This window comes from Betta splendens, chromosome 9 (genome assembly GCF_900634795.4).
Source record: "Betta splendens chromosome 9, fBetSpl5.4, whole genome shotgun sequence".
Taxonomy (NCBI): Eukaryota; Metazoa; Chordata; class Actinopteri; order Anabantiformes; family Osphronemidae; genus Betta; species Betta splendens.
The window spans coordinates 1,552,675-1,580,601 of NC_040889.2; the positions used below are offsets into that span (position 1 = coordinate 1,552,675).

A 27,927-nucleotide genomic window follows, 5' to 3' on the forward strand; every position below is an offset into this window, starting at 1 on the left:
CTAAACGATGTACGCGGTAGACGGAGCCCTTTAAAAATCCCCCATGATGCATCCCTGGGTCACCTGTCACACTTCTTCCGGGTTTGAGCTCCTGTCACACATGAGCGTCTTACGCTCGCTGAAATAATGTCAACAGAGGAAACGGACACAAATGGGGACGGTGCCGGAGAATTCGAAAGCTTCGTGGCTCTGCATGCCGGAGCCCTGCAGTCCTCGGGAGTGCCTCAGGTCTACTGGAGGAGCCTTCATCACAAAATTGCCAACGAGGTGCAGTGCTGCACGCTAATGTTGAACCGTACAGAGTTGTGTATTACACGTTCGGAGAGAGCTAGCGTGGCAACACCGCTACGGCAAGTGTACAAGTCAACAAGCCAGGACGCGTAATTCTCACTTAGTAAGAGATCTGTGTATGTAAAATGTTTTATTGCAACAATGAATCTACTAAATACTTTGGTGCCTCTTTGTCGCGTGCGTTACAGGTAACAGCTTTAACAAACTTCGTCAAACTTCCGTAAATGTTATACTTGAATTATACTTGTTTATGTTATAGATTTTCGATGCCGGAGAGGTTTTTGGAATTATGCAGATCCAAGGCGAAGTTCACGCGGAGAAGAACCGTGGGATAGAGGTTCAGTGTAAAGTGGTTGTGACGAGGGATAGTGGACTGCAAACCTCGGACCCGGCCAGGTGAGGGCGTGAGGCAATTACCATAATAAAATATAACCATTTAATGCAACCAACAATAGATTAATAGAAATCTGTTTTTATGTTAAATTTTCTTTTGTGTTTTGTGTGTGTGGTGTGTGTGTGGGGGGGGGGGGGGGGGTAGGGTTTACCCCTAAAGTTTAATAAAGTCTTCATGTAGTCTAAGTGGAGTTACAAAACATATACTTCTATCTTCTTTAAGTATTTTTCTGGTGGACCATGCCTGGACGTATCGTGTGGAGCATGCCCGTCAGCAGTTGGAGGAGATCCCAGGCCTGTTGCCCAGAATGGCTGCTCTCATGGGGTTGAACTTCCATGGTGAGGCCCCTGACCCTCACATAGTGGAGCTTGTGCTAAAGCACATGTGGAAGTACAACCAAACCTATCATCTCTCCCAGGGGGTATGTTAAGTAACGTCATAATTTTAATAAAACAACAAATCTCCAAGATGCATATACTTATGGACAATATAACAAAATTGATGCGGTGGTCAATGCTTTATGACACTAAGAATGGGATGCACTTAACCGAATACAATAATCACTGCATCAGTGTCCTTGCCTTGCTGTCCCTTTCTCGTCATCCTGTGCAGTCAGCAGAAGACAAGGTCCCTGTGTGGTACATTATGGATGAGTTTGGCTCCCAGGTGCAGCACTCCGATGAGCCCAGCTGTCGCATGGCTCCAATGTTCTACATAGAGGGCCAGCTGGCGTACACTGTACTGTGGCCTCTGCAGGACCTGCAGAAAGGAGGTGAACGAAGTGTAAAAAGCTATCGGACGCTTGTCTTTTTTTAGTTCAACTAAAAAATAACAGGTCTTACAAATGCAAAAGGCACCTAAAAAAAAAGACATTTTATGCAGAAGTTGGATTTACAACAACATGCTTACATTGTCATTGTATGGCTCTCGCTTCATGACATCTTCAGGATCGACTAATACAGACTTACACACTACACTTACACACACAGTCTCATCCAATTATGTCATTTTCACTTAGTTTCTGCTTTCATCTGACTGAATAAGATGCGTTTGAGTGCTTCATTATTATTAACGAACACCTTGGTTTGTGAACGCTTATGGTACTTGTTCCATTTCTCATTACAGACGAAATAACTCGTGATTATGCATATGGAGAGTCTAATACCCTGGTGAGGCAATGTCGATTGTTGCCATGGATACCTGTTGATCTAGAAGGGGTCAGTAGCACCATCACCGAGCCCCCAGATTCATACTATGAGGTGAGACCTGTATAGTATTTTATTATTCAAACCTGACCTGGGTAACTTATGTGAGTAAAGTTTTTAAGGGCGTCCAGTTGACCTAAATATAGTTGGGTATAGAACTCCAAAACTAGGTTTTGTGAGCAATGTAGGTCTCTCTGGTAAGTTCTTGGCTTGACATGTCTTTAACCTGTGTTAAATCATAATTACCTGTAGGTGGCATTCAGCTTGCATTTAAAGCACACATGCATAACCCTGCTATGGTGCATTCGCCAAATGCAACAAGGGGGTCACTGAGTGGTCAGCATTGGGAATTGTGAGTATAACTGAATGTTGAGATTGGGCTGGATTTTCCAATATTTATTTAATAATCTAGTTAATGTAGTGACCTATTAAAATAATAAGGAACTACTTAATTACTTACTACTTACGTAAACATGAACTGGAATTCATGTAGATCCATTTTGGGCTTTTTGCATTCCGGTTAATGGTTGCCTTTAGTGTGGAAAAACCTAAATATTATATACAAAGCTTTCTAAATAAATGTCACAAGGGCCCCCAGAAACGCTGGTGCTTTTTAATTGTTAGGACTATAGGTAATTTTTCGGCAAGTGATCAAAGAAGTTGCCACAGATTATAATTGAAGATTTCTCAATTGTTGTTTCCAGTATGTGCTTATTCTGAGCCAGCTGTTAAACAGTAACAAAGTTTGAAGTTGAAACGAGGGCAAATGCTATTGTTCCAACCAAAGGAAGTGAAACTGATGCTTTTCATTTGCATGCATTACCTCTTTCTTGGAAAATCCTTGCTTTGATATCTGTAGCCTCTAAATCCTCTTTGTTACTTTCTTGGTAAAAGCTTGGTGATTGTATTTGGACATGCCATATACAGTATAACACACTAAGCGTAAATGATGGTGTCCGAAAAATAATACCACCGTAAGACGGCTCTCTCTTATTCTGACTTGTCACAGCTACAGAAGATTGAAAGACACAATGAGCTCATTTGTCTTGCTACTCTGTCTTTATTCTTTTTACATCTCTCAGTAGTTGGTTTTGTTTGCACATTGTATAATGGATAATATTTAGTTTTAACATCTAGATAAATAATGTCAGGTTTAGTTGGTTGGTTGATATACTGTACATGTGCAGCCCTTTTGGGCCCCACCATTTGGGGTGTGGTCAAAACGGGTTTGGTTCAATCCTATTCAATTGTAGTGTGTCGAGCCATTCACACCAGAATGACCAGTACCGAGGTTGGTACTCCGTAGCCCAAAAGGTTACATTTTAATAGCAATGCCTTCCACCCAATTTCCAGACCATTGCCCAGGAGAACAAGGAGCAGCTTCCTGTGGAAATCCAGCCCCACACTGTGCCTCAAGACAAAGCTCTGAAGTATGTCTCAGCAGTAAAATATACAGATACGGTTTGCAGAACACAGACCCAAAGTGGCATATCACTTACCTGTATTAGTCATAAACGTAATTATATCCAAATTCTTTCCAGCTAAGCTTTAATTTGAAGACACAAGATAAAGAGTGATCACTGGTTATTAAACTAAAGTGGGGATTTATTTGTAAGCCAGCTGGAGATGGCAGTAATTCAAAAGTTAGTACTAAATTAAGTGTGCAACCATTTAAAAAATTAGTCCATAATAAGTATTTTAAGTATCTCTGGATGTTTATGAAGTAAGTTTGATTTGGAAATGACTTTATAGGATGCATCCTATAATACTGTAATTGGTACCATGTCTTTCAGAATCAAAAAGAGCCTTATTGCCCGTTCCTGTAGAGTGCACTTTAGTGTTTTATTAGTATTTTATTTGTGAAAAGTAGGTCATATTAAATATTAGAAAACAGTCAAAACAGTGAGCTATTTCTTTGGACTTTGATGTTTCCGGGTGGTCTAATAACATAATCGTTTACCTGTTTTTGGTATTACTAATATAATATTCTGGGGTTTTTACCCAGGGTTTATTCCAACATGTCACAAGTAAGAAGCAATCTGACGCACCCACGGTTCCAGCTGACTGAGGAACAGGAGGAAGCTGATATCATTTGGGTCTATGATCACATTAAAGACTACAGGTCAAAAACCAACACACACAGACACAACAACTTTCTAATAATTCCATTGACAACATTTGTTCCAGGAGTTTGGACTTTCCACAACATTGAAGCACTTTTCACCTGAAATATCACCTCAACACAAAAAAGTAAGGAAGTAGGTCCAAGTCAACACTAGTATTTATGGTACTTTTATTACAGACAGAGCTAATGGGATTTGGTTCAAGTTAATTCATTTAAATAGTTAATGCCTCTAATCTCTCCAAACTACCTCACTGGAATTTAAGTAATAACAGTAATTGATTTTCACTTCACTTTTTTATATATTGTTTAAAAAAAAAAAGGCATACCTTACATACAAGTAAGTGCCAACCTAAACAAAGTGCACGTAATGACAACTCCAAAGCCATTGAGAAAATGGCCACCATTGTAAATGTGCTGCTTTATCATGTTGCCTCAAAATATGCAAATTGTTGTCAAAATAAATAAGCGATAGGAGCAGCAAAAGACAAGTTACCAGTAATGTACGTTACACTACCAGTCAAATGTTTGGACACACCTTCTCCTTCTTTCCTTTCTATTTACATTGTACATATTCACTGAAGGTGTGCAAGACTTTAGTTTGGGTTATTAATTTCTAAAACATTTTTCCTACAGGAAACTAAGCAAGGAGCGACCTCACGTGATGCTTAACCAGTTTCCCTGCGAGAGTCTCATCACTGTGAAAGACTGCCTGGCTGCCGTGGCCCGGAGGGTGAAGGGTGGCCCGCCACCCCATTGGCTGCCAGAGACCTTCAACCTCCAGACAGAGCTGCCACAGTTTATCAGGCATTATCAACAGCGGCAACAACGGTTTGAATTTGATAGATTTGTCCACAGTTTATCTTTCTTCAATGCAGCCAAAATGTTGACCTTCGGATGTAGTATAGCTTCATGAAAGATGGCTGTGTCGCAGGGGGGAGAAAAACTACTGGATCTGCAAGCCCTGGAACTTGGCTCGTGGACTGGACACGCACATTACCAACAACCTGGATTATATTATCAGGCAAAGAGAGAGCACGCCGAAGGTATCGATACACGTGACACCCACATAGGAATCATCTTGACCTTCTCTTGGTTTGCTATAGGAACACTTGCATAACCTACAGTATTCATTATCAGACGTCAACTCTATTTACTACAAATCACCACTTCTTGCTGTACCTTCCAGGTATATTTGACTGACTGACCAACAAACAGATATGGACCAGGAAATAAGATTTCAATTATTCCTTTTTGTTTAACCCAGGTAGTGTGTAAGTACATTGAAGAACCCGTGCTCTTCAACAGGATTGAGGTGGGACTGGTGAAGTTTGACATTCGCTACATGCTAATGCTGCATTCTCTGCAGCCTCTGCGCCTTTATGCCTACAATGTCTTCTGGCTACGCTTCGCTAACAGGTACATGCATAAGCAAACAAGCACATTAACAGCATCTACAGAGTATTGTGAAGCAGATTGTGTCTGGATGTTGTCTTTTAGCCACAGCTCTTGTTCAGGATGTGATACCACAAAATATGTTGTTTTGGTTCAACCTTCACAAATGGAAAGGACTGATTAGTGGTATGAAACCTTACTAATGGAGTCATGCCAGAAAATGTGTCTGAACCTGTGCTTTTTTTTAAATTCTTTCCATCTAGGTCATTTTCTTTGGATCATTTTGACGATTATCAAAAACACTTCACCGTTATGAATTATGCAGAGGGTGTGGAACTTAAGCAGGTATGTTTTATTATCCTTGTTCTTCTATTTCATCTGTGGTTGGGCATGGTATTATTTATATCAGAAAAAGAAACACGGTACTTTAACACTTGTTGCTATGCTGCAGGCTTTAATTTCTGTAATTTGTCTCATCTCTGTTTTAAAATGTCGTTAAAGGTTCTAGCGACTCAAGCTGATAAATATCCTTAAAACGTTATTCTAGGCTTAAGACTCCACCTGTGTTGGTCCAAATATCCTGCCCTATATTTTTTTGACCATTGTTGAGTGCATGTAAAATATTGTATCATGACAGTGGAAGTGTGTTAATGTGTTTTAGAATAGTATTCACATTTATCATTACACATGCACAAGTAAATGGTAAAGATGTGACCCATCCCCTGGCAAGCAGTGAGCAGCCAATTACAGCGCTAGTGTAGTTTCTCAGTCAGGAACACACCTGGTGCCAGAGGTAGGGATCGAACCAGGGACATTCTGCTTCACAAACTGATGTTTACCTACTGAGGTATGAGGTCACTTTACCAAAGTGGCATTTAGTAGTTGATTTGAAAAAAGTAGGCAAAGATGAGAGATTATTCCTATATAGTATGAATTTTCTTTTTGTAAAAATTTGTATACATTTCTGTAAGAACTTTTCACTTAATTGATTCAAAAGATGTTTTGTACAGGAGCAGCATTAAAAAATATTATCAAAATCCTAGTGGGAAAAACAAAACTTGGGTCTTTATTGTCCAGCTATAGGGGGATCACACTTCTCAGCCTCCCTGGGAAAGTCTATGCCAGGGTACTGGAGAGGAGAATTCGGCCGATAGTCGAACCTCGTATACAGGAGGAACAATGTGGTTTTTGGCCTGGTCGTGGAACGCTGGACCAGCTTTACCCCCTCAGCAGGGTGCTTGAGGGTTTGTGGGAGTTTGCCCAACCAGTCTACATGTGCTTTGTGGATCTGGAGAAGGCATTTGACCGCGTCCCTCGTGACATCCTGTGGGGGGTGCTCCGGGAGTATGGAGTCCAGGGCCCTTTGCTAAGGGCTGTTCGGTATCTGTACAACCGGAGCAGAAGCTTGGTTCGCATTGCCAGCAATAAGTCAGACCTGTTCCCGGTGCATGTTGGACTTCGGCAGGGCTGCCCTTTGTCACCGGTTCTGTTCATTATTTTTATGGACAGAATTTCTAGGCCCAGCTGGGGGCCGGACGGGGTCTGGTTTGGGGACCACAGGATAGCATCTCTGCTTTTTGCAGATGATGTTGTCCTGTTGGCTTCATCAGGCCAGGACCTCCAGCGTGCGCTGGTGCGGTTTGCAGCTGAGTGTGAAGCGGCTGGGATGAGAATCAGTTCCTCCAAATCTGAGGCCATGGTTTTTGACCGGAAAAAGGTGGTTTGCTCTCTCCAGGTTGGAGGAGAGTTCCTGCCTCAAGTGGAGGAGTTTAAGTATCTTGGGGTCTTGTTCACGAGTAAGGGAAGGAAGGAGCGTGAGTTTGACAGACTGATCGGTGCAGCGGCTGCAGTAATGCGGTCGGTGTATCGGTCCGTCGTGGTGAAGAGGGAGCTGAGCCGAAAGGCAAAGCTCTCAATTTACCGGTTAATCTACGTTCCTACCCTCACCTATGGTCATGAGCTTTGGGTCATGACCGAAAGGGCAAGGTCACAGATACAAGCGGCTGAAATGAGCTTCCTCCGCAGGGTGGCTGGGCGCTCCCTTAGAGATAAGGTGAGGAGCTCTGTTACCCGGGAGGAGCTCGGAGTAGAGTCGCTGCTCCTCCACATCGAGAGGAGCCAGTTGAGGTGGCTTCGGGTATCTAGTTCGGATGCCTCCCTGATGCCTCCCTGGGGAGGTGTTCCGTGCATGTCCCACTGGTAGGAGGCCCCGAGGAAGACCCAGGACTCGCTGGAGAGACTACGTCTCTCGGCTGGCCTGGGAACGTCTTGGGGTCCCACCGGAAGAGCTGGAGGAAGTGTCCGGGGAGAGGGAAGTCTGGAACTCTTTGCTTAGACTGCTGCGACCCGGCCCCGGATAAGCGGATGAAAATGGATGGATGGATGGGTCTTTTATTGTGGTGAGGTGTGAACTGTTGCTGATCCCTTGTCCTTCTGTCTCTACTACAGGTCCATTTTGATGATTTCATCCCCATGTTTGAGATGCAGTATCCCCAGTATCCATGGAAGGAGGTTGAAGTAAGTGTTCACCTCGGTGTAATATCCAGAAAGACCTTAAACGGACATGCTGAGCTCCTAGAGAGCTTTAAAACATTCCTTCCTGTGGAGGAGAACTTGTTTAAAGTTGAACAAATCCTGATTTTTGCCTCACTTCACTATTCTTTATCTGTAAAAAAAATATCCGTTTTAGCATTGACTCTAGACCAAACCCCATTTGAAATAAATGTTTGGTTCAATCATCATCATTGTTCATGCCTCAAATTGTCACTGTTAGACTGAGATTTAGACAAACTCAAGCAAATGCAGCAAAGGATTAAGTCTAAAAAAAAAAATTTGATCAATTTGAAAGAGCGTGATTGTGTTGTCATGCTGCATTCTCTTCTCTTCTCTTCTGTCTCTCACGCAGACAGAGCTGTTTAAAGCCTTCAAGGAGCTTTTCCAGGCAGCCTCCTCGCGACCTCCCCCTTATGGCATTTGCCCCTACCCCTCATCCAGGGCTATATATGCTGCAGATGTAATGCTGAAGTGGCGCACGAGGAAAAATGGTGAGCCCTGGTTCTGTGTTTTTTAAATCAAGAGCCACATCTGTTTTGTTTTCAATCTCTGGCATCTGAAGCCCTCACTTAAACCAGTAAACTACAAATTTACTGAATCACAATTTGCCTTTGTGATTCCAAGATATTTGTAGCTATCCTCCACATCTGCTATCTTGCCTTCTGGTAGTTCTGTCCCCTCAGTTCTGACTGCCTTTCGTCTCTTTCCCACCATCTGACAAAACTTGGTGGCTGATGGTTGTGCTATTTTGTAGAGCTATTCCGTAGTCTGTACCTGTAACCAGTCTTGGTGATGATCTGGCTGCGGGGACGGAGCATCTCCTAGGTACATGCCACACTTGATGTTGACTTGGGCAATCGGCTTGAAGTTTGCCTCTAGGGTTGTTTTCCAGATATAGATAGATATTAACATATTTATATAGAGGCGTGTCACAGTTTGAGTCTGCTAATCAATTGACTGCGCCCAGTTCCACGTTGATTGTCTGTTCAGAGATTGGAACCCAATCTCTGATTATGGGGAGAAGGATGATGATATCTCCCTCTCTAACCTGGCTCCCCCTTTCCATATCTTATCAATCTCTAGTTGTGACCTCAGGTTCTTGCAGATATTTGAGCACTGCAAATTCCAGATTTCACTGTCTGCTTCTGACCTATCAGTCCCTCCTTCAGGCCTTGCTGTTTTTCTTTTTTCCCGGGTTTGTCACCTTGTCTCAGATCTAGGAGATTGTTTATCATCTAAAGTCCCCGGGCTCTCCAAATGATACTCTTCCTCCCCGACTTTTCAAAGAGGTTTTTAGTGCTCTAGGTCCATCTGTTGTCTCCATCATTAAACCCAGCTTAACCTCTGGATTGGTCCCCAAAGATTTCAAATGCCATAGTTGAACCTCAAGGCAAGAAAGCTGGGCTAGATTCGCATTTTCTTGCTAACTTCAGACCCATTTCCGGATTGCCTCTCTTGTCAAAGGTTTTAGAGAAAGTTGTTTATAGTCATCTTATGACATTTTTAATTGAGCACAACTTGCTTGAAACTTTTCAAGTTTTATGAGACACAGTATGCCGTCTGCCCTTCTACTACTTATATAACAGAACGTTCTGTTAAGCATAGAAAGTTCCAGTCTTCTGATCCTTTTTATTTTGTGGGGTTCTACAATGTTCTATTTTAGGTTTTATCCTGTTTTCTTTATTTATTGCCACTGGGTTCCATCCTCAGAAGATACGGAATTTCTTTTCATTGTTATGCTGATGACTGTCAGATTTACATACCACTCACAATAAAAATGGTGGTTTCTTTGCCAAGACAATGCTGGTTTGATGGACATTAGGGCCTGGGTTGCACTCAACTGGATTTATTAAGTCTGAAGTCAGTAACCTTGGGTTTAAAATGGACACTTACCTGAAGCTAGAAAGCCAGATTTGAGCTGTAGTCAAGTCCAGTTTCTTCCACCTGTGGCAGCTGGCCAAGGTGAAACATTCTCTCTAAACAGCACGTTGAAACAGTAATCCATGCCTTTGTTACCTCCCGACTGGATTACTGTAATGCACTTTGTTTTAGTCTCAGTAAATCTTCTGTCTCCAGTTGACAAGTTGTCCATAATGGACGTCTTTTTCTCGGAAATTTGAGCCTATTTCCCAAGTTTTATCCTCACTTCACTGGTTGCCTGTGCCTTTTTTAAGCTTCTTTTATTTGTTATCGATTGCTTGAATGGTGCCTCGTTGTACCTCTCTGAGCTCCTGCACCCATATGTTTCATCACGGTCACTCAGATCAGCCAACTTGCTGCTTCTTTGTGTACTAATAACTAATCGTAAGCTCAAAGTGGACCGGGCTTTTGAAGTGTCAGCCCTGAAACTTTGGAATGATTTGCCTTCAAACATTAGACAGGCCTCATCTTTGCCTATTTTTAAATCTCTTCTTAAAACCCACTTGTTTGCTCTGGCTTTTGTTTGAGTTGACACTTTTTGCTTTTATTGGTTTTTATTATAACTTTCTTCTGTCTTAATATTATTGTATGTTTCTACTCTATGTATTTTATGCTTATGCTGATGCTTTAAACTGTACAGCACTTTGTTCAATTCAATTGTTTTTAAAGTGCTTTAAAAATAAAGTTACAGTCACTGTGCTACTCTTCATGTAACATTCTCTTCATGGGTTACTGGTGTAGTAGCATTCTAATAGTTCCCTGTTCTCATCTTTTTATGAATGTTGTCATCTTGTTTCAGTAGATTTGCTTACATCAGGTTGCCCTGGTTCCCTAATGGATCTTGTTGTGCCGGGCGACGTCTGAGCCAGTGTGACCCTTGTGCCCTACTGTACCAATATGAGTGGCACTAACCACTATGCTGTCCTGTACATTGGCACTATCTGCTTGTGTGGGTTGTAGACTCGGTCTCATGCTACCACTAGAGTGACAGCACCACCAGCATTTAAAAGTGACCAGAACATCAGCCAGAAAGCATAGGAACTGAGTGGTCTGTGGTCGCCACCTGCAGAACCACTCAGTTTTATTGGGGGTGTTTTGCTAATGGCCTACAATTTCCACCTGTTGTCTATAACATCTGCACAACAGCATGTGCAACTGATTGTCAGTGTTGCTTTGTAAGTGGCCAGTTTAATTTCACAGAAGTGCTATTGGCTTGGACTTGCATTGTGTGTTCCCTTTTTAATTTTTATTTGTTAGCAGTGTACTTTAAAATTTAATGCAAAAATGTTTTTGTTTACGTCAAGTATTTAGGAATAAATCCTTTTTGGTTTTAGGTGAGCGGGTAATGCAGCCTCAGATCTTGGAGTTGAACTTCAGCCCAGACTGCGCCCGGGCCTGCCTGTACCACCCAGCCTTCTATGATCATATGTTCCAGACCCTGTTCCTGGATCAGCCCGAACAGTGCCCGGTCACGCAGATTGCATAATGGACTTGAGACATCCCCATACCCTGTGGTGGTAGTTCTTTGTTTGTTTGTTTACAGTATGTGCACTACTGTACACACACTGTCTGTCATAGTTCTCCTTGGCAAAATGTTTTATTTTCTTTGTTGCTAGAACTCAGTGTTTTCTAAATAATTAAGAAAATGTTTCTAGAGAGGAAAGGAATCATGTTATTCTTCAAGAAAATGTGAGTGTTTGCTCCCTGCTATAAAATGTTTAGCCCGTACATACAATTCAATTTAATTTCATTTATATCGCACCAATCTCGAGTAAAACCCAACAAATCCCATCCATCGCAGTGCTGACTCCAAATCTTATTTTTCCTTATGGTGAAAACTGTAAATTCAGCAAACAATATTTTATTAATTTAACTAAATTTGCTTTATTCTAGATAGATATAAAATTACTATGGCATGTAATGGAAAATAACTCCTGACCATGAAAATGAGAACTTATAATGACAGTGAGCCAGTGATAATTTGTTTATCACTTATATTTGTTTATGGTCAGTTTACTGGGTATAACTGTAAAGTCCAGTTCATCACAATATTTTTATTAGTATATTGTATGAATGAGAATAATAAAAATTGCCATGGTGATAAAAACCCTTTGACTCTATGATATGGAAATACACTGATAAGATGAATAAGGTGTAATAAACATCAAAGCCTAAAAATAAAGGAAAATAAAGCCATCACTTAAAGGTTTGAAACACATATGAAATAATAACATAAATCACCTACAGCAAAGTAAAAGCCAAAGATTCAGCTTTGGCACTGATGCATAAGGGCACATCTGACCTGAATGAGAGTGGCTGAGTGCCCATCCAACACAAACCATTGTGCTGTGAGAATTTGATCTAAATCAACAAGAGAACATGATGGCCTGATTCGATATGGAACTTGATCTCCTTATAGGAGCAATAGATGCACTTTCTCATGAAATGAAACAATACAAATAGCAACAAGGGGATACGATGCATCTTGTTAATAGTGGCTGGTTTATCTGTCTCCCTTTAACCATTTGTCTTGTCTATGTTGTTCATTGTTGTTCTCGACTCTCTCCTTTTTGTGTGCTTTGAAGTGAAAAATGGGTCAGACTGATCAGAACAGCTTGATTTGAAACTTCCAACGACCTCACCTAGATTGGCTGAGAATCTTCCCCGACTGTTATAGAAATGGAGGCTGCTTGTGCAGAAGTAGAAGTCTATTGATACCACAGTTTCTACAGCAGTAGTATAGAGCACTGAATTAAAATAACGTGATGCCATGTAAGGAACCTCCACAGAATGCCTCTGTTTAAACCATTTTGGCCCAATTTATGCATGATCATAAGCCTTTTAATTGGGCTGGAAGATGACTACATCTAGTGAGGACCAGGAAACTGGTTCAGTAAACTTGGTGTACAGGCACAAACCAGCAACTCTCTCATTGATGTTTAAATTCTGCCTGTGATGTTGTGGGTGGTTATCTACAAACTCATGGCTGACGACCAACCATTGCAGGGAAGGATTTATCTTCAAAAGTGTCATTTGTCATTAAAAATATTAATGTCATTCAGACATGTAGACCAGAGATCAAAGGTTAGAGGAAGACAAAATACTATTTATGTCAGACGCCAGCACCAACTCCACCTCCAGAGGTGCTTGTTTCCTGGGTGTAACATTGAAGGTGCACATAAAAGGAGCTAGAGCTTCATTCATGTTGATGAACTTGTCCGACAGCTGCAGAATCTTGAAGCACAAAGCTCCAGAGGGTAAGACAAGCTTCTTCACTGGCACTAAAATGAGGAATAATAATATTCATTTAAATAAAAGGTAGCATGTATAAAATTATTATTTATTATTATTTAACCTTTAAAAACTAAATTAAGTTAATTCTCAGTAGCATTAGTTCAATGTTAAATGTAGAGTCATTGTGTGAACCCATTTTTTATATACAGTAGCTGTAAAATACTTATGCATCTCATTAAAGAAATCACCATTATTCCTCATTTATACCTGTAAATATAAAAATGTCTTGCGATAGACACAGGAAACTCCCTTATGGGGACCAGGACTCAGAACTTTTTTGCGTTTGTTATAGAGAGTCGACTGTCTTTCATAGTTGACATCCTGTAGTGAGCCAAATTTAAAGCTTTGTCCAACAGCTGTGTCAGTTCCCTGACGACCTCCGACATGTTCCACCCCCTTGTCTATCTGTCTGCTCTCAGCCTGCTGACAGGTAAGCACACACTACATTCACTGGGTCTGCTGGTTCTCAGTTTTGCATCACATCGTTTGCTTCTAACAAGTCCAGACTTTTTCTAATGAAGCCAGATTTATACTTTTCCTGTTGTTCAGTCTGGTAACAGTAATTTTCATGTCTTAATTCGTTTATCTCCCTCACTCTCTAGGAGCTGCTGCTGATGAAATCATCAATGGCTCGTCAGTGCTGAATACCTCGTGTCCCTTCAATTATTATGGACAGACCTATAAACAAATCTATGTAAGTAGAATGAAGCAATATTCACACAGTCACCCTGGACCCCTTCCTCATCCTACCATGTCTGTCTCATATGAATGCATAAAAGGGAAATCTCTTTACCTACAGTACAGTATGTGTCTGTGCTTTTCAACAGTTCCATTACCCACACTTTCAAGAGGATCGGTGTACAGTTTCAGTACAGTACAGCTAGTTTAATCTATTAATAGGGAAATCAAAGCTTCAGCTGACACAGCTGGGCTGAAATAGTTGATCCAAATAGAACAACGACTCCTGCTGGTTGTTCTCAATAACTGCACTTAGACAGACTCTTAATAGTTCAGTCCAAATTTCTCATACTTAAATAAAAGTTTTTTTTTTTGTTTTTGAGACAGTACAATTCGTATGAAGGAGCATGTCTGCCGGTGTGTGTGTTTTTTTTTCAACATAGTCAATTCAAAGACTATTACTCTTTTTACAGTCCTTGGCTTTAATCTACTAATCTCACTGACATCTTTCACTCACACAATTTCACTTTTTTTAACACCTTCACACACTGAACTCTGGGACAGACCCATTATTAAACCTGTAACATTTCTATATGTGACCTGTGTATATAGATGTATGTACTTAATGTTCAGCACTAAAGTAACTAAACCCAAATCTATATTGTCTAAACATCCTCCCTTTATATAATTCTATTGCCAGCTGGACATGATGCAGTGTGAGCATTTCTGTATCTGAACACCCACTATGGAAATCCACCTTATATAGCGGTGTCTCTCCTATTAACAGGTGACCCTCTCCAACGACACATTCGCCATCTGTTTCAATGGCTTCTACGACCCTCGCACCAGAGGAGACTGTATTGTGGGGCCTCAATTCCCACACCACCGAATTACATTTTATACATATACATGGTCGTACTACCCCCACTACTATTACTGTAACATGGGGCTATATACATCAGACTACTACAATTATAATGTTAGTATTGTCAAAAATATACATTTAGTGTTTTAATATTTATACTACAATAAATCAAACCTAAAAGCTTTGTTGAAATAAACTTTCCCCTCTTTTAACAGTTTTCCTATACACAATTTTACTTTCATAACTCGGACAGAGAAGCGAGTGTGAGTTTATATGGTGGCAACCGAGGATCATGGGTGAGTAAGTTCTACAGCTTCAGCATATGTTTGTAGCTCCTCACATGTCTTTGCAGACAGTGGATGTCCTGGTCTCTGAACGCCTCATGCCTTAGGTTTGGCTCCAACCAAACTTATCTGTACTGATCATACAATTTTTTTGAAGTGAAAAATCTCGACTGTTACTTCGTGGGTTCTGCAAATATCTATTTATTGCAATATCTTAGACATATGGCTCTGATATTGCCCCTTGGGTTCATTCTTCCACACAGATTTATAGCAACAAAACTGGATTCAAGTTATTCTTTAAGTCCTTATTAAATAAACTCATTTTATATTACTTACATTTTATGTTAGCTTTTGAGCCTCCGCTGAATGTGTGCCTGCTCATGCACAGACACGCAATTGCTTGTTATTGTTGTTGAGTATTTTCCTGTTTCCTGCTCTGTGACGGTAAGCTGCGTTTGTTCATGTTTTAGGTTTACAATGTTCAGGTCAATGGCGTCACAGTGGATACGCTGAACATTACTAACAATCCTTCGACCTACTCATCTTACGCATCAGTAGATATCAGGGGATGCAGACTCTCAGGTTGTCCTTAAAACCAATATTGTAACATGTTTTTACTTCATCTGTGCTTTTTGTAAACTAATGCTTTTCTCACGTTCATGCTTTCATAGGTGTTGTGTACAAACCAGGTGCTGTGCTGACCACTAACCCTGAAAACTGCTCTTCTGTAATCTGTGATGAAGCTCTGGTCCTTCGTAGAGTTACTTGTAACCCCTGGGAGCAATGTCAAGGAAACGGAATGTAAATATAAAGACTGGTAAAAAAAAAGAGTCAGATGATTTGCACTACATCAATATAAACCAATTTTTTGCTTTACCTCCCACAGCTGCGCATCGCACACCTGCACTGTGACCGGACCCACTGTCATCGACTTTAATGGGCAACTTAACTCTATCCAGGATCGTTGCACTTACTCTCTGCTGTCCCATTTCTCGGTTCCAAGTTTGCAAGTGCTGGCCAACTTCCAGGAGCGCCGTCGTAAAGATGTGAGCTTTTTGGACAGTGTGACACTGGTACTGAATGGGTCGGATATTCACATCCACCTGAAACAAGGTGGGGTGGTTCAGGTAAGATTTCTACAGAGACAGTCATGTCACCTTTCATCGTCTCAGATGGTTTAATCATGGCTTCCCTCACTTTGTCTCTCACATTGTGATGCAGGTTAATGACACACCCTTGACCCTGAACGGCTTAGCTGAGATAGTCGACGGTGTGGAGCTCTCCAAAGACCAAACTGGGGTCACAGCCAAGCTGACATTTGCCAGCTACACCGCTTCTGTTTTCTTTGACGGCTATACAGCCCAGATCCATACAGCAGGTACAGAAAACACCATCATAGAGTAAGGTTGAAAATATTCTGCTGTTATTCATCTGGTTTTGACTCACCTAAACTCTATCCTGAACCCATGCAGTACCTGCTGGAACTCGTCTGTCTGGTTTGTGCACAAACTCCAGCGTGTCTCTGAGTCAAGTGATGCTTCCTGGATACAGTGATGATGAGTATGAGCTTATTTGTCAAAGAGATCATATTACAGCCCTTTTCTACATGATTCAATTGCTCAATCTGATTAATGTGTCTTATTATTTTCCATTAAACATATCAGATCACCCTGTTTTATCTGTTAATATTAAAGTGTTGTGTATTGTATAGGCTTGTGCCCTGTTGATTTGTGGAGCAGGATCTGATCTTGTGCTTGTCTTCCTCCAGCTGTGAGATTCTATACGACGATGCTGCATACAGTACAGTCATCAACTGCCCTGTGGCAACTCAACGGTGAGTAGATTCATTCAAAAACTGTATATATGGATAATTTTAGATATTCGGGGTAAATATTTATTTGTGCCATGATCAGTGATGACCTGTGTCTTTGTTTTAAGAAGCATTGTTTCATTGTTGCCTTGTTGAGTGTAAATAGGACATGGTAGCTGAGGTTTACAACCTTAAACACAATGGTGATTGTGAATGTAATAAAAAGACCACTTTATACATAAAGTGATCCGTAAAGTGCATATTTTACATGCTCATCCATCATCTTGCACATTATGTCTATCCTGTGTTTGATTTTACTTTGATTTTCCTGTCTCCTTCTTTATATGTGGAACAGCTGCAATGACCTAAGGGCGCCTCCCTTCACTTCCTGCAACACCCTCGTCGACCCACAGCCCTACATCAACGCCTGTGTTGACACGTTGCGCAGATATCCTTTAGTGGACAAACTCTACTGTCAGTTTCTGCAGGCCTATGCCAGAGCCTGCAGCCTGTCGAGCAACGACAGTGTGGGGAACTGGTGGTCAGGTCTAGGCTGCTGTAAGACCTTTACTGTAGTTTAACTTGCTTTTCCATTGTTTGTGTCTCGCTGTTTAATGGCTGTGTGGTGAATATCACGTGTCCTGTCAGCCCCTCCTCAGGCCTTCTGTCAGGACAGAATATGCAGCTCTCACGAGTTCTGTGGTCAGAACGCAGACGGTGGAATCAGCTGCCTCTGTCGGGCCCTGTTCGCCGCCAGTTATGACTCCACGGGTGCTTTGGGTACGACAGCTGTGATACGTCAACGTCACATGAAGGTTTCACACAGTTGAACTGCTATGAAGGCAGATATGATCCGATGTCGCTGAGCTAAACTTCACACCTAAGTTTAATGTTAGAATCATATGCTGGACGTCACTAAATCAGCTGTTTATACTTCCGGTTGGTTCCAGTCTGTTCAGTGCAAACATGGACGAAGAATGGAAGTAATGCTGATTTAATGGTCCAGCAATTAATCAGTTAAATGAATAACTATATGATCATTCAGTTGTAAATGTAACATTGTTAGCTATATGTATTTACCTCTTCTCTTGGTTTTCAGGCAATTCAGTGGTTTGCAGTCATAACTCTGCTTCCATCACCTTGGCCGGTTGTCTCTTGGAGAGAAGAAATATCAATTACTTAACTTTACACCTCAATAACAGATCTTGCACAGGTCAGATGGATGAGCTGACCCACATGATAACCTTCAACTTTAACACCGGCAACACCTGTGGGGCCTTGATCACAGTGAGTCCTCGCTTCTCAACAAGCAGCATCTCCTGATTTACTCTACTTTGGTAACATTACGTGGACTTTTTTTGGTGGCCTTTGACCTTCATGTCAAAAGACTGAGACCCGAAGAATGTTTGATCCTATTAGGACCTTGTGCGGTAACATCTGAAGCGCTGTGTCTCTACAGTACGACAATGACCGCATAGAGTACAGCAACACCATCACAGCCGAGGACAGATCACCTGGCATGAACTTCTCCATGAACTTCTCCTGCTACTACACTGAGCCTGAAATCAAGAGCATAGGATTCAGATTCAAATCCAGGTATGTTGGTTTGAAATGCTCAAATTACTCTGTGGAGGTTGTTGTGAGGAATTATCTTGATTGGAAAATAACTGTGTGTGTGTGTGTGTGTGTGTGTGTGTGTGTGTGTGTGTGTGTGTGTGTGTGTGTGTGTGTGTGTGTGTGTGTGTGTGTGTGTGTGTGTGTGTGTGTGTGCGCGTGTGTGCGCGTGTGTGTGGTTGATTGGGTTTGTGCATGCGTGCGTGTGACTTCTGCAGCTCTGTGATCCAGCAAATCACATCTGGAGCTTGGTCTTACAATCTGACCATGACATCCTACACCAGCGTAGAAGTCAGGCCAGACCAGAGAATCTGGGTGGAGCTGAAGGCTGATGGTCTAAACGACAGCATGGTTTTCGTGGTGACCGACTCCTGCTGGGCGAGCACTGATCAGTCACCCAGGGGAGGCCAGCGCTACAACCTGATCATGAACGGGTGAGATACAGCTGCTTAGTCAATAATCAAGACGTGTGGTTCCTGAACGCAGCACCTGCTCTGATGTGCCTTTGTAAACAGTTGTCCTGCCACCCAATCCGTGAAGATGCAAGGAAACGGCCAAGGAACATCCAACCACTTTTCCTTTACCATTTTCCAGTTAAATGGGCAGATTGGTGACGTCTACCTTCACTGTAAAGTTCAGTTGTGTGTCATTGGTAACAACTGTATACCGGTAAGCCTCACTGCAAAGAACACCACACATGTACTTATGTAACGTGCTGATCCTGCTGATGATTATCTTTATATACAGTCTAGTGAGAGGAATGAAAAACTAGCATTTACAGATAATTGCACTGACTTTACATTGAAACAAATGGACATTGTTCCTTAGTTATATTTGACAATCTGTACGTTTGCTTTTACAACAAAAATCCAAACTGTCTCTACTGTATCTCTGTCTAATTTACAGGTGTGTAAGGGAGTTGCTCGAAGATGCCGATTCACCAGAAATCAACCTATGTATGAGGAGGACTCTGCAGCTTTTGTCACCATGAACTGGACCAGTTAGGCCCTTTTGCAGATTCAGTTTCCTGTGAAACAGTGTGTTTTTTTTTTAAGTAGTGAATAGTATCTGAGGCTGATTGACTGATCAGTCATAAGGTTTGAGGAAACGATTTTCTGAGATGAACCAAAATCTCACCATTAAAAAATTAGTCCACAGAAAGAAAACGTATTTTTCAGACACAAAGGTTGACACAACCCATAACTAAACAAAGAATCCTGTGGAAGCCTAGAACACATTACAATTGTTAAATAACAACATATCAATCACTGTTTGATCTAGTCTTTTCTCAGGTGGTTTTCAAACTGACTCACCCAAACTGACCAGTTGTCGGCCCTTCGGAATTTGTCGTTAGAGTAGCTTTGTATTGGTTCTAATCCGGTGTCTTTACATTTTGAAAGATATTAATGTTAATAAAATATTTTTAAATATTAATGGTAATGTTAAGATATTAACAGACACAGGTTAAACAAAACAGCTGTTTAGAGACCAAGAATCATTATTGTGTCTTTAATCTATATAATTGCTGTTTAAGTACCTTGGTGAAGGGAAGTAAAAGTGATTAGTTCGATACACTAACTTTGTTTGTTTTTTGGCTGAATATACTGGTTGATTGAATATATTCAAATAGTTTGTAATTTACATTGATTTCCTCTGATTTCTGAAAAGAAAGTATACAAAAATAATAAAGAGCTAGGAAATGGGTGAAAGGCAAACCTGAGGTTGGCCTTTTTTTATGCCTTGGCACTTAGCATAGGAAACATGGTTCAGTGAATAGCATGTGTCACACTATGTACTGAATTTTTGCAATTAGTCATGTTCAAATTTCCACCTACTGCAAAGCAGACCAATTGTAGCACTAATGATTTTTGCAGACATCATTCTGGCACAATTTATTACTGTTAACTATTTACATATTACTGTATATACCAGTATTACTTACAAGTACAAGTACAGTATGTGCAAGTATTATTAATGTTCTTGCACAATTATTAATGTTTACTTTTCTTTTTGTCCCGTCAATTGCTGCTGAAAACACAAGAATTTCCTTATTGTGTGATTTAAAAAAAAAGTGAAAAGGAAGGAAGGACGTGATGTTTGTTTAGATCATATGGAAGTCGGCTGAAAGCATGTTGTTGATGGGAATTTAATAGAAATAGTCATCCTTGATCACGAAAAAATGTCTTAACATACTTATTAGGATAGATACAGTAGACCCTCCACTCTTTTCTAAATATTATCGCCTTAAATCTGGTAGTAACTGCTAAAAGTCGCAAGGCAAGCTTGTAACAGTCAAGCATCTTTTCTTTAAATGTCCTTCTAATCTTCACAGTTATCTAGTGTTATCTCTGCTAAGTTAGCGCCTAGCTTATCTTCCTGCTATGGCTTCCCTCTCTCCCTCTGCCCCTCTGTTTGGTGCTCGGTGTGTTTTATGTTTAGCTCATCCTCTGCCTCCTTTAGTGATAATGGTTTCTGTATTAAGTGTACGCCAGTTGCAGGTGTGGAGGCCAGGTAGTCAGGGCCCTTTAGCCAGTGCGGAGCTACTAGCAGTCCCCCCAGCAGAGCCTGAGCAGTTTTAGGCAGGCACCCACGGTTTACCACCAAGGATTCCCACTCTGACGATTGGTGACTGAGCAGATGACATTGAGTTTTATCTTAAGCTTCTGTCTAAGGATAGGTGTTGGTACGCTAAGATTGTAATACACGCAGGAGCTAATGACGACCGGTGTCCATCAAACGTTGTGGGCTTTGTGGCTAATTGGAGCACTTTTTGGGGAAAACCTGGGCTGATTAGAAGAGACGGCGTCCATCCCACGTTGAACAGAGCCTCTCTGCTTTCTTTTTTTTTTTGGGTGGGGCCGAGGCCACAACTGGCCTCAGCCCCAGGCCCCAGTGAAAGAGCCCACCCCCGGCCCTAAATGTATGTGTATGTAGCTAAGTATGAGGAACTTTGGGAGATACCCAATTCTCCGGGGGGTCCAGCAGACAGAGCCATCAATGGGAAGGCTCCGTCTACTGGCCCCCCCGGAAGGAGCCCCCAGATTCCTGGACAAGTGTGTATGACTAATGCAATTAAAACTGCAGAGCATCCCACTTGGAAGGGACGGAACCACTTCCCAGTAGCCCCAGTCCCTCCATCAGCAGGACACCCCTTGCAGACCTAAGTGGATGAATGCGGAGAAATGTAGTTGGGAAGCAGAGCGCCAGGGTCCGCAGAGCCAGGTTCCCGACTGGCTCTGCTACCTATCCCACCACCCCCCACAACCCCCAGCCAGGAAGGGACAGCCGAGACCCAGGGATCGCAGTACTACTGCCCAGGCGCCACACGCAGCACAGCCAGAGCCATCCTCACCCTTCTTTCACACTTACCCATTCTCTCGCTCAAGTATGCCCATGCTCGCCCCGTGTAGTGTGACACTCAAACCCACACACATACTCTGCGGTTGTGCATTGAGGGCCAGCCTCCGCCCAGGGCCCAATGAAGGTTCTAGCCTGAGTAGTACGCCAACCCCCCCTGCAACAGGCCCGAGCAGTTACCAGAGGGCGTCGGACCGCTAGGGCAGGCAGCGCCCCACCCGAGCAGGGGCAGCGCCCCAGGGGAGAGACACCCCTCCGGGCACAGGCAGGCACCCCCAGAGGGAGTCCCCCGGACGCAGGTCACCCAGGTCTCCACCCCCAGGTCCGCCCCCGCACACCGGCAGGGAGGCCCGCCTCCGGCTCCCCGGAGACAGGCACACGCCAACCCTCAAAATGGTCCCACCCCGGCACAGGGCCGCCGGTCTCAGCAGTCACCACACCCCCGCCGCATGGGACCCATGCGGCCAGCCCAGAGTCCACCAACCCGTTGTCCCGGTTCCTTAGGCAGGCAGGCACCACCAACCACCAGTCACCCCCCCACCACTGTGCCAGACACGACGCAGCACCCGAGCCCCACGCATCCTTACCTGGAAATGGAATCAATCAGAGTATAGTTTTGGTCATTGATTTGATGAAGCAGACAATGTGTCTAAGGTGGTATAATCTAACAAGCTGTTCAGGTATTGAGTAATGCTTAATTTTTTTTAGTTTTCCAGTTCATGAGGATGATTTTCTTTGCGACACAGAGGGCAGAAAGAAGTGTGTGTGATGAGTTTGTCTCTAGATCAAGCCCACTTAGATCTCCTAGAAGACAAAGTGCAGGGGCTGCTGGGATTGGACAGCTTAACTGGGTTGACAGGTGTTCACATACTCTTTGCCAAAATTGCTGCACAGGTGAACATGACCAGAATGCATGTAGGAATCTATCTGCTGTGTTATCTGTACAGTGAGGGCAAATATTTGAGTTTGTGAGACCCATTTGGAACATCCTTTGTCCTGTATAGTGAGTTTTATGAAGAATTTTGTATTGTATTAGTTGTCAATTTGTATTTTTTGTCATTCTGAATAAATTAGAACATATGTTATTCCAGAACGTGTAATTAGTGGTGATATTGAGATCAGCTTCCCATTTAGAGATCGGAAGGCTCACTGTCTGGTCTACATTGGAAATTAAGATATAGATTTTGGATACTGTCCTTTTCCCTGATATATCAATAAATCGCTCTATTACTGGTGGTGGTTGCATGTGGATGGCAGTATTCTTACTTTTTGCATTAAGTATTGACTTTAGTTGTTGGTATTCTAAGAAATTGGCACTAGTGATTTCATAGTGAGACACTAGTTCTTCAAAAGAGGTAAACTTGTCTCTTGTGAAAACATGTTTCAGATGTGTTATCCCTTTGAAATGCCAAGTTGGAAAGTGTATTGCCTTTTTGTTTTGTATGATGTCTGGATTGTTCCAGAGAGGTGTGTTTTGGCAAAGAGTAAGCGAAGACCCATTCATTTTAAGAAACCCCCACCAGGCTTGCAGAGATGCTTTTATGCTAATGTTCTGGTAACAACTATGATATTTGATTTTGGTGCTGATAAAGGGCAGATCTGCAACTTTAATATTTCCACAAAATGTTTGTTCAATGTCTATCCAGGAGGAGTCTGCTGGCATGGGTTTTATCCATTTGTGGACATGGTTCAGTCTATTGGCAAGAAAATAGTGGTGGAAGTTAGGTAGTTCTAGGCCGCCGCAGCGTCTAGATTTTTGAAGAGTTTTTAAACTAATTCGTGGTGGCTTGGTTTTCCACAAAAACTGTGAGATGTAGGAGTCTAATGTCTTAAACCACGCCTGGGCTGGCTGAGTTGGAATCATTGAAAATATGTAATTAATTTTTGGCAGGATCATCATTTTTATGGTGGCAATTCTTCCCATAAGTGAAATGGGTAAGGACTGCCATCTTTTGAGGTTGGCTTCTATTTGTTTTAATAATGGATTGTAGTTTAGATCAATAAGCTCTGATAGCCTAGACGACAATTCAATGCCCAAGTATTTAATGTTCCCTGAATGGAGTGTGGTAGAGGAGATGTTAGTCACCTTAAGGTTAAGTGGTAGCACTATAGATTTGGCCCAGTTAATAGAGTACTCTGAAAGTCCTGAGAATTCATCTATGAGGCTGATAGTTGTAGGAAGAGACGTCTGTGGCTCCAGGAGAAACAGTAACACATCGTCAGCATATAAACTTATTTTATGATTTACTGATTTGGTCGATATTCCAGTAATTCCTTCATGCTGTCGTATTGCTGCGGCTAGAGGTTCAATAAATATTGCAAATAGTGATGGGGACAGTGGGCAGCCCTGTCTTGTCCCTCTATGCAGATTAAACCTTGGTGAGATCTGGTTGTTTGTTCTGACTGCAGCGTTTGCTGAGTTGTATAATATTTGGATCCAGTCTATGAATGTTTCCCCAATGCCGAATTTGTGCAGAGTGGCTAAAAGAAACTTCCAGTTTACTCTATCGAAAGCTTTTTCTGCATCTAAGGAGACGATGGCTGACTCTAGTTTATGGATGGTGACATAATCAATTAAATTAATTAGTCTGTTCATATTGTTTGTTGACTGTCTACCTTTAATGAAGCCTGTTTGATCAGAGTGAATTATATATGGAGTGATTTTTTCTAGTCTTCTAGCAAGTGCTTTACACACTATTTTTAGATCTACATTTATTAGTGAAATTGGTCTATAACTCGATGGGAGTGTAGGGTCTTTTCCTGGTTTTTGGAGCAGGCTTATGAAGGCAGAATTCATATTTGTGGGTAATGAATGTTGTTGTTTAATTTCAGCTAACATTTTGTAAAAGCTGGGTGCCAGCATGGACCAGAACTCTTTATAAAATTCAGTTGGGAATCCATCTGGTCCTGGAGCTTTTTTATTGGGCATCTCCTGCAGAGCTTCATGTAGTTCTGCCAAAGATAACAATGAATCTAGAGTTGTAGATTGTTCTTCATTTAGCTTTGGCAGTTCTAGTTTATTCAGAAACGCCTCTATGGCTGAGGTGGGTGGATCTATTTGGGACGTATATAACTCTTGGTAAAAGTTTTTAAAGGTATCATTTATTTCATGGGGATCACAAGTAATGTTGCCTTCCTTATTAGTTATTGAATGGATGATTTGTTTCTCTTTATTATTTTTTAATTGGTTAGCTAGAAATTTACCACATTTATTAGCATGGTCAAAGTTCTCCCAGCGTAATTGGTCTATCTGAAACTGAGTTTTGCAATCAATTATATTATTTAATTTCAGCTTTAGATTCTTTAGGTCTTCTAGGACATCATTGGTTGGAGAGGCTGCATATTTAATCTCTAGAGATTTTATTTTTTGCTCTAATTCTAATTCAAGTAACATGTCCTTTTTTTTGTGTGTGATGAATATGAAATAATTCTACCGCGCATAACTGCCTTCCCAGTCTCCCAAAGAACACAGGGTGAGATTTCCGGTGTATCGTTGATTTCTATAAAGGTTTTCCATTCTCTCCTGACATAGCTGATGAAGTCTTGATCATTGAGTAATGATGTATTAAACCTCCAATTCCTGGTTGATGGTGTGGCTGTCTTAATCAACGAAATGGACATTGGTGCATGATCACTGATTGTGATAGAGTGAATATTGGTGTCAGAGACATCTTGTAAGACTGAGTTATTTACTAAAATATAATCTATACGGGAGTGAGATTGCTGAACTGGTGAGAAAAAGGTATATTCCCTGGATGTAGGATGACGAGAACGCCATGTGTCACAGAGACCGAAGTCATCCATGTACTGTTTTAAGGTCTGTACTGATTGCCAGTTCCTGTTGCTCACAGCTTTGCTTAGCCTGTCCAACTCTGGGTTGAATACTAAATTAAAGTCCCCTCCTACTATAAGTTTGGAACCAGAGTGAGCAGACAGTGATGTGAAGAAGCTGTGAAAGAAAGAGGGGTCGTCAGCATTAGGGCCATACACATTAGCTATGCAATATTCAATGTTTCCTATCAAGATATTAATGATTATATATCTCCCTTCTAGATCTACAATGGTATCGTTATGCGTAAAGTTAATCTTTTTATTTATCAGGATGGCGACCCCTCTTTGTTTAGAATTGTAACCGGCTAAGTAAGCATGTGGGAACTCTGCTGATGCCAGAGTGTAATTTATAATTTTGGGAATATGAGTTTCCTGTAGTAAAACAATGTCTGCTTGTAGGGTTTTCAAATGGTTAAATATTTTAAATCGTTTCTCCTTCTTATTGATTCCACGTACATTCCAAGTGACAATCTTCAGTGGTGTCATATCTTACCTGACTGCTGTGGATCACTAGTCTTGTGTGTATGTAGTGTGACAGACTTTAGGTGTGTGGCTAACCTTAAGTACCTGTGTATTCTGAGTTGTGTGTCATCTATGTATGTGCACGTGTTTCCCCTGTGCAGTAGATGTTTGTGTGTGGCTGCTGGAGGGCTACATAGCTGGCTGACTACGTGGAAGAAGAATAGAGAAAAGGATGTAGACAGTGTGGAGTGAAAGTAGGTGAAGGAAAAAGAGTAAAGGGAAGGAAAATTAAAGTGAAAGGAAAGTGAGTGATTACGTATGGTGAACGCTTTGCAAAGTGAGTGAGTGAGTGACATTATAATGACAATAAACATTTACATGAAACATCTGCGAGAGAACGAGTTTGAATACTGGATGTAAAGTTATAACACATAGTTGCATTGCATCTATTATTTTTTTAACAAACCTTATACATTAAACCATTGTTTTTACATACCACCTGCTAGTACAGCCACGGAGTTGCTTCCCGGTCCCGGTAGAGCTCTCCGTTGACGTACAGTTTGTCGACGCTGATGACAGCCCTGCAGCCTTCTGCCATGAACCTCTTACGGATGGGGAACAGTCGGCGGCGGCGGTCGAGGATCTCCTTGGGGAACTGGTCGTTAACGCTGTAGTCGGTTCCCTTCAGCTGTCTGCCCCGGCTCTTAACCAGTTCCTTCTGCTTAAAGTCATGAAACTTGGCAACGATGGGTCGGGGGCGCTGGCCATCCGGTCGTCTTCCTCCAAGTCTATGCGAACGGTGGAACGCCATCTTGTCGACAACTTCCGCTGGAATCTTCATCTGTTGTTTAATGAAGTTTTTAATTGTGGTTTCAGTGTTTTCCTCTGCCTGTTCTGGAATCCCCGAGAACACCAGGTTGTCCCTCATGCTGCGGGCCTGCAGATCGATAATGCCTTCTTTTATTTTTTTATTTTCGGCCGCTAGCTGAGCCACATCCTCCGTCATGGACTGCACCGTTCCTTTCAGGGCCTCGTTCTCGGTGGCGAGAGAAATCACCTGCTGCTGGCTAAATTCCAGGGAGTCGCGGAGGGCCATAAACTCTTTGTGGAGGAGTTCCACTAGCGCCAGACGTGCGTCGAAGCTTGATATTTTTTTCTCGATTGACTCCAGGATGTCCGTGATGTTTTTGTCCGCCGAGCTAGCTCCAGGTGACTCAGGTGAGTCAGACGGACGGGAACGCTTGTTGGGAGCCGTCTCCTTTTTCCCCATTACCAGACGCTCGAAGCACTCGTCGATATACTCGAAACTTTCTTCGGTGTTATCCAGAATGGTAGGGTGGTTGATTATTTTCCGTAAAATAAGGTAGTTATTTATTTAAATTGGCGGATAGTTTGTCGCGCTGTTGTTTACTACCGGTGTCGCGCCGCCTTGTTGAATTTCTCGTGCTGTTCTCGCAGAGTCTCGCGTTCTCTCACAGCATCGCGTCTCTCTCCCGCCAATACTTCTAAACAATAAGCACTCGTGGGTTTATAAGCCTCTCTGCTTTCTAGTAACATGGCCATGTTGCTTAGTCTCCCCACTCCGTGACAACTCAGAGTGGAGCCCAGGACGCAGAGTCGCAGTCTTACACGCCTCTCTGCACGTTCTCTACAGCCGCCACCCACTCTTAGTCTAAGTTATCGCATAGAGACTGTGTCTGCTTCTCGACCACCTAAACTATACAAGTCACACACAAATCAAAGAGGAGTGACTTACTAGAATTTAATAAACATCAAAACAGTTCCTCTTACGGAACAAAGTAACAGTAAGTTAATAAAGTGTGGTTTATTATTTTATATTGTTGCTTGGCAA

General features: G+C 42.0%; 3 protein-coding genes across 10 annotated transcripts; 2 read left to right on the forward strand and 1 right to left on the reverse strand.

Moving 5' to 3' along the window:
• Nucleotides 1-50: 50 nt before the first annotated feature.
• Nucleotides 51-11,924, forward strand: ttll12 (tubulin tyrosine ligase-like family, member 12). Of its 3 annotated transcripts, none has more exons than XM_029163073.3 (14): nt 51-267; nt 551-687; nt 908-1,106; nt 1,298-1,457; nt 1,811-1,944; nt 3,244-3,320; nt 3,896-4,012; nt 4,649-4,843; nt 4,947-5,058; nt 5,280-5,431; nt 5,671-5,752; nt 7,856-7,924; nt 8,313-8,451; nt 11,215-11,924. In XM_029163073.3, exons 1-14 carry the CDS (start codon nt 127-129, stop codon nt 11,364-11,366), a joined length of 1,866 nt encoding a protein of 621 aa, XP_029018906.1. In that variant the 5' UTR covers nt 51-126; the 3' UTR covers nt 11,367-11,924. The 3 variants fall into 3 exon arrangements, with proteins under 3 accessions (XP_029018906.1, XP_029018907.1, XP_055367573.1); XM_029163074.3 differs by having other exon boundaries at nt 254-394; XM_055511598.1 differs by lacking the exon at nt 51-267 and adding an exon at nt 332-350.
• On the reverse strand, nt 1,307-27,555 carry LOC114862593 (uncharacterized). 6 transcript variants are annotated; one of them, XR_003787005.3, is made up of 7 exons: nt 26,572-27,555; nt 17,892-17,965; nt 16,448-16,542; nt 16,211-16,353; nt 15,976-16,104; nt 15,711-15,775; nt 1,307-1,444 (listed from the first exon to the last, which is right to left on the reverse strand). XR_003787005.3 is itself a non-coding variant. In XM_055511599.1 (4 exons), exon 1 carries the CDS (start codon nt 27,343-27,345, stop codon nt 26,578-26,580), a length of 768 nt encoding a protein of 255 aa, XP_055367574.1. In that variant the 5' UTR covers nt 27,346-27,555; the 3' UTR covers nt 15,976-16,104; nt 16,448-16,542; nt 17,892-17,965; nt 26,572-26,577. The 6 variants fall into 6 exon arrangements, 2 of the variants coding, with proteins under 2 accessions (XP_055367575.1, XP_055367574.1); XR_003787004.3 differs by having other exon boundaries at nt 16,199-16,353; XR_008695602.1 differs by lacking the exons at nt 1,307-1,444; nt 16,211-16,353 and adding an exon at nt 13,023-13,161.
• LOC114862591 (uncharacterized) lies at nt 13,154-25,368 on the forward strand. The gene is made up of 17 exons (XM_029163071.3): nt 13,154-13,604; nt 13,777-13,868; nt 14,640-14,831; nt 14,933-15,013; nt 15,472-15,583; nt 15,673-15,802; nt 15,888-16,128; nt 16,223-16,379; nt 16,474-16,561; nt 16,770-16,835; nt 17,167-17,369; nt 17,460-17,591; nt 17,911-18,098; nt 18,271-18,407; nt 18,644-18,859; nt 18,941-19,094; nt 19,332-25,368. The coding sequence occupies exons 1-17, from the start codon at nt 13,559-13,561 to the stop codon at nt 19,428-19,430; spliced, it is 2,334 nt and encodes a 777-aa protein (XP_029018904.1). The 5' UTR covers nt 13,154-13,558; the 3' UTR covers nt 19,431-25,368.
• Nucleotides 27,556-27,927: the final 372 nt, after the last annotated feature.

Coding starts and splice junctions, on each gene's coding strand:
- ttll12 (XM_029163073.3), top strand. CDS start 127: ATGTCAACAGAGGAAACGGACACAAATGGGGACGGTGCCGGAGAATTC. Junction 688..907: donor CAAACCTCGGACCCGGCCAG/GTGAGGGCGTGA, acceptor ATCTTCTTTAAG/TATTTTTCTGGTGGACCATG. Junction 1,945..3,243: donor CCCCAGATTCATACTATGAG/GTGAGACCTGTA, acceptor CCCAATTTCCAG/ACCATTGCCCAGGAGAACAA.
- LOC114862591 (XM_029163071.3), top strand. CDS start 13,559: ATGTTCCACCCCCTTGTCTATCTGTCTGCTCTCAGCCTGCTGACAG. Junction 15,014..15,471: donor GTGGCAACCGAGGATCATGG/GTGAGTAAGTTC, acceptor TTCATGTTTTAG/GTTTACAATGTTCAGGTCAA. Junction 18,099..18,270: donor CCTGTGGGGCCTTGATCACA/GTGAGTCCTCGC, acceptor GTGTCTCTACAG/TACGACAATGACCGCATAGA.
- LOC114862593 (XM_055511600.1), bottom strand. CDS start 27,345: ATGGGGAAAAAGGAGACGGCTCCCAACAAGCGTTCCCGTCCGTCTGAC.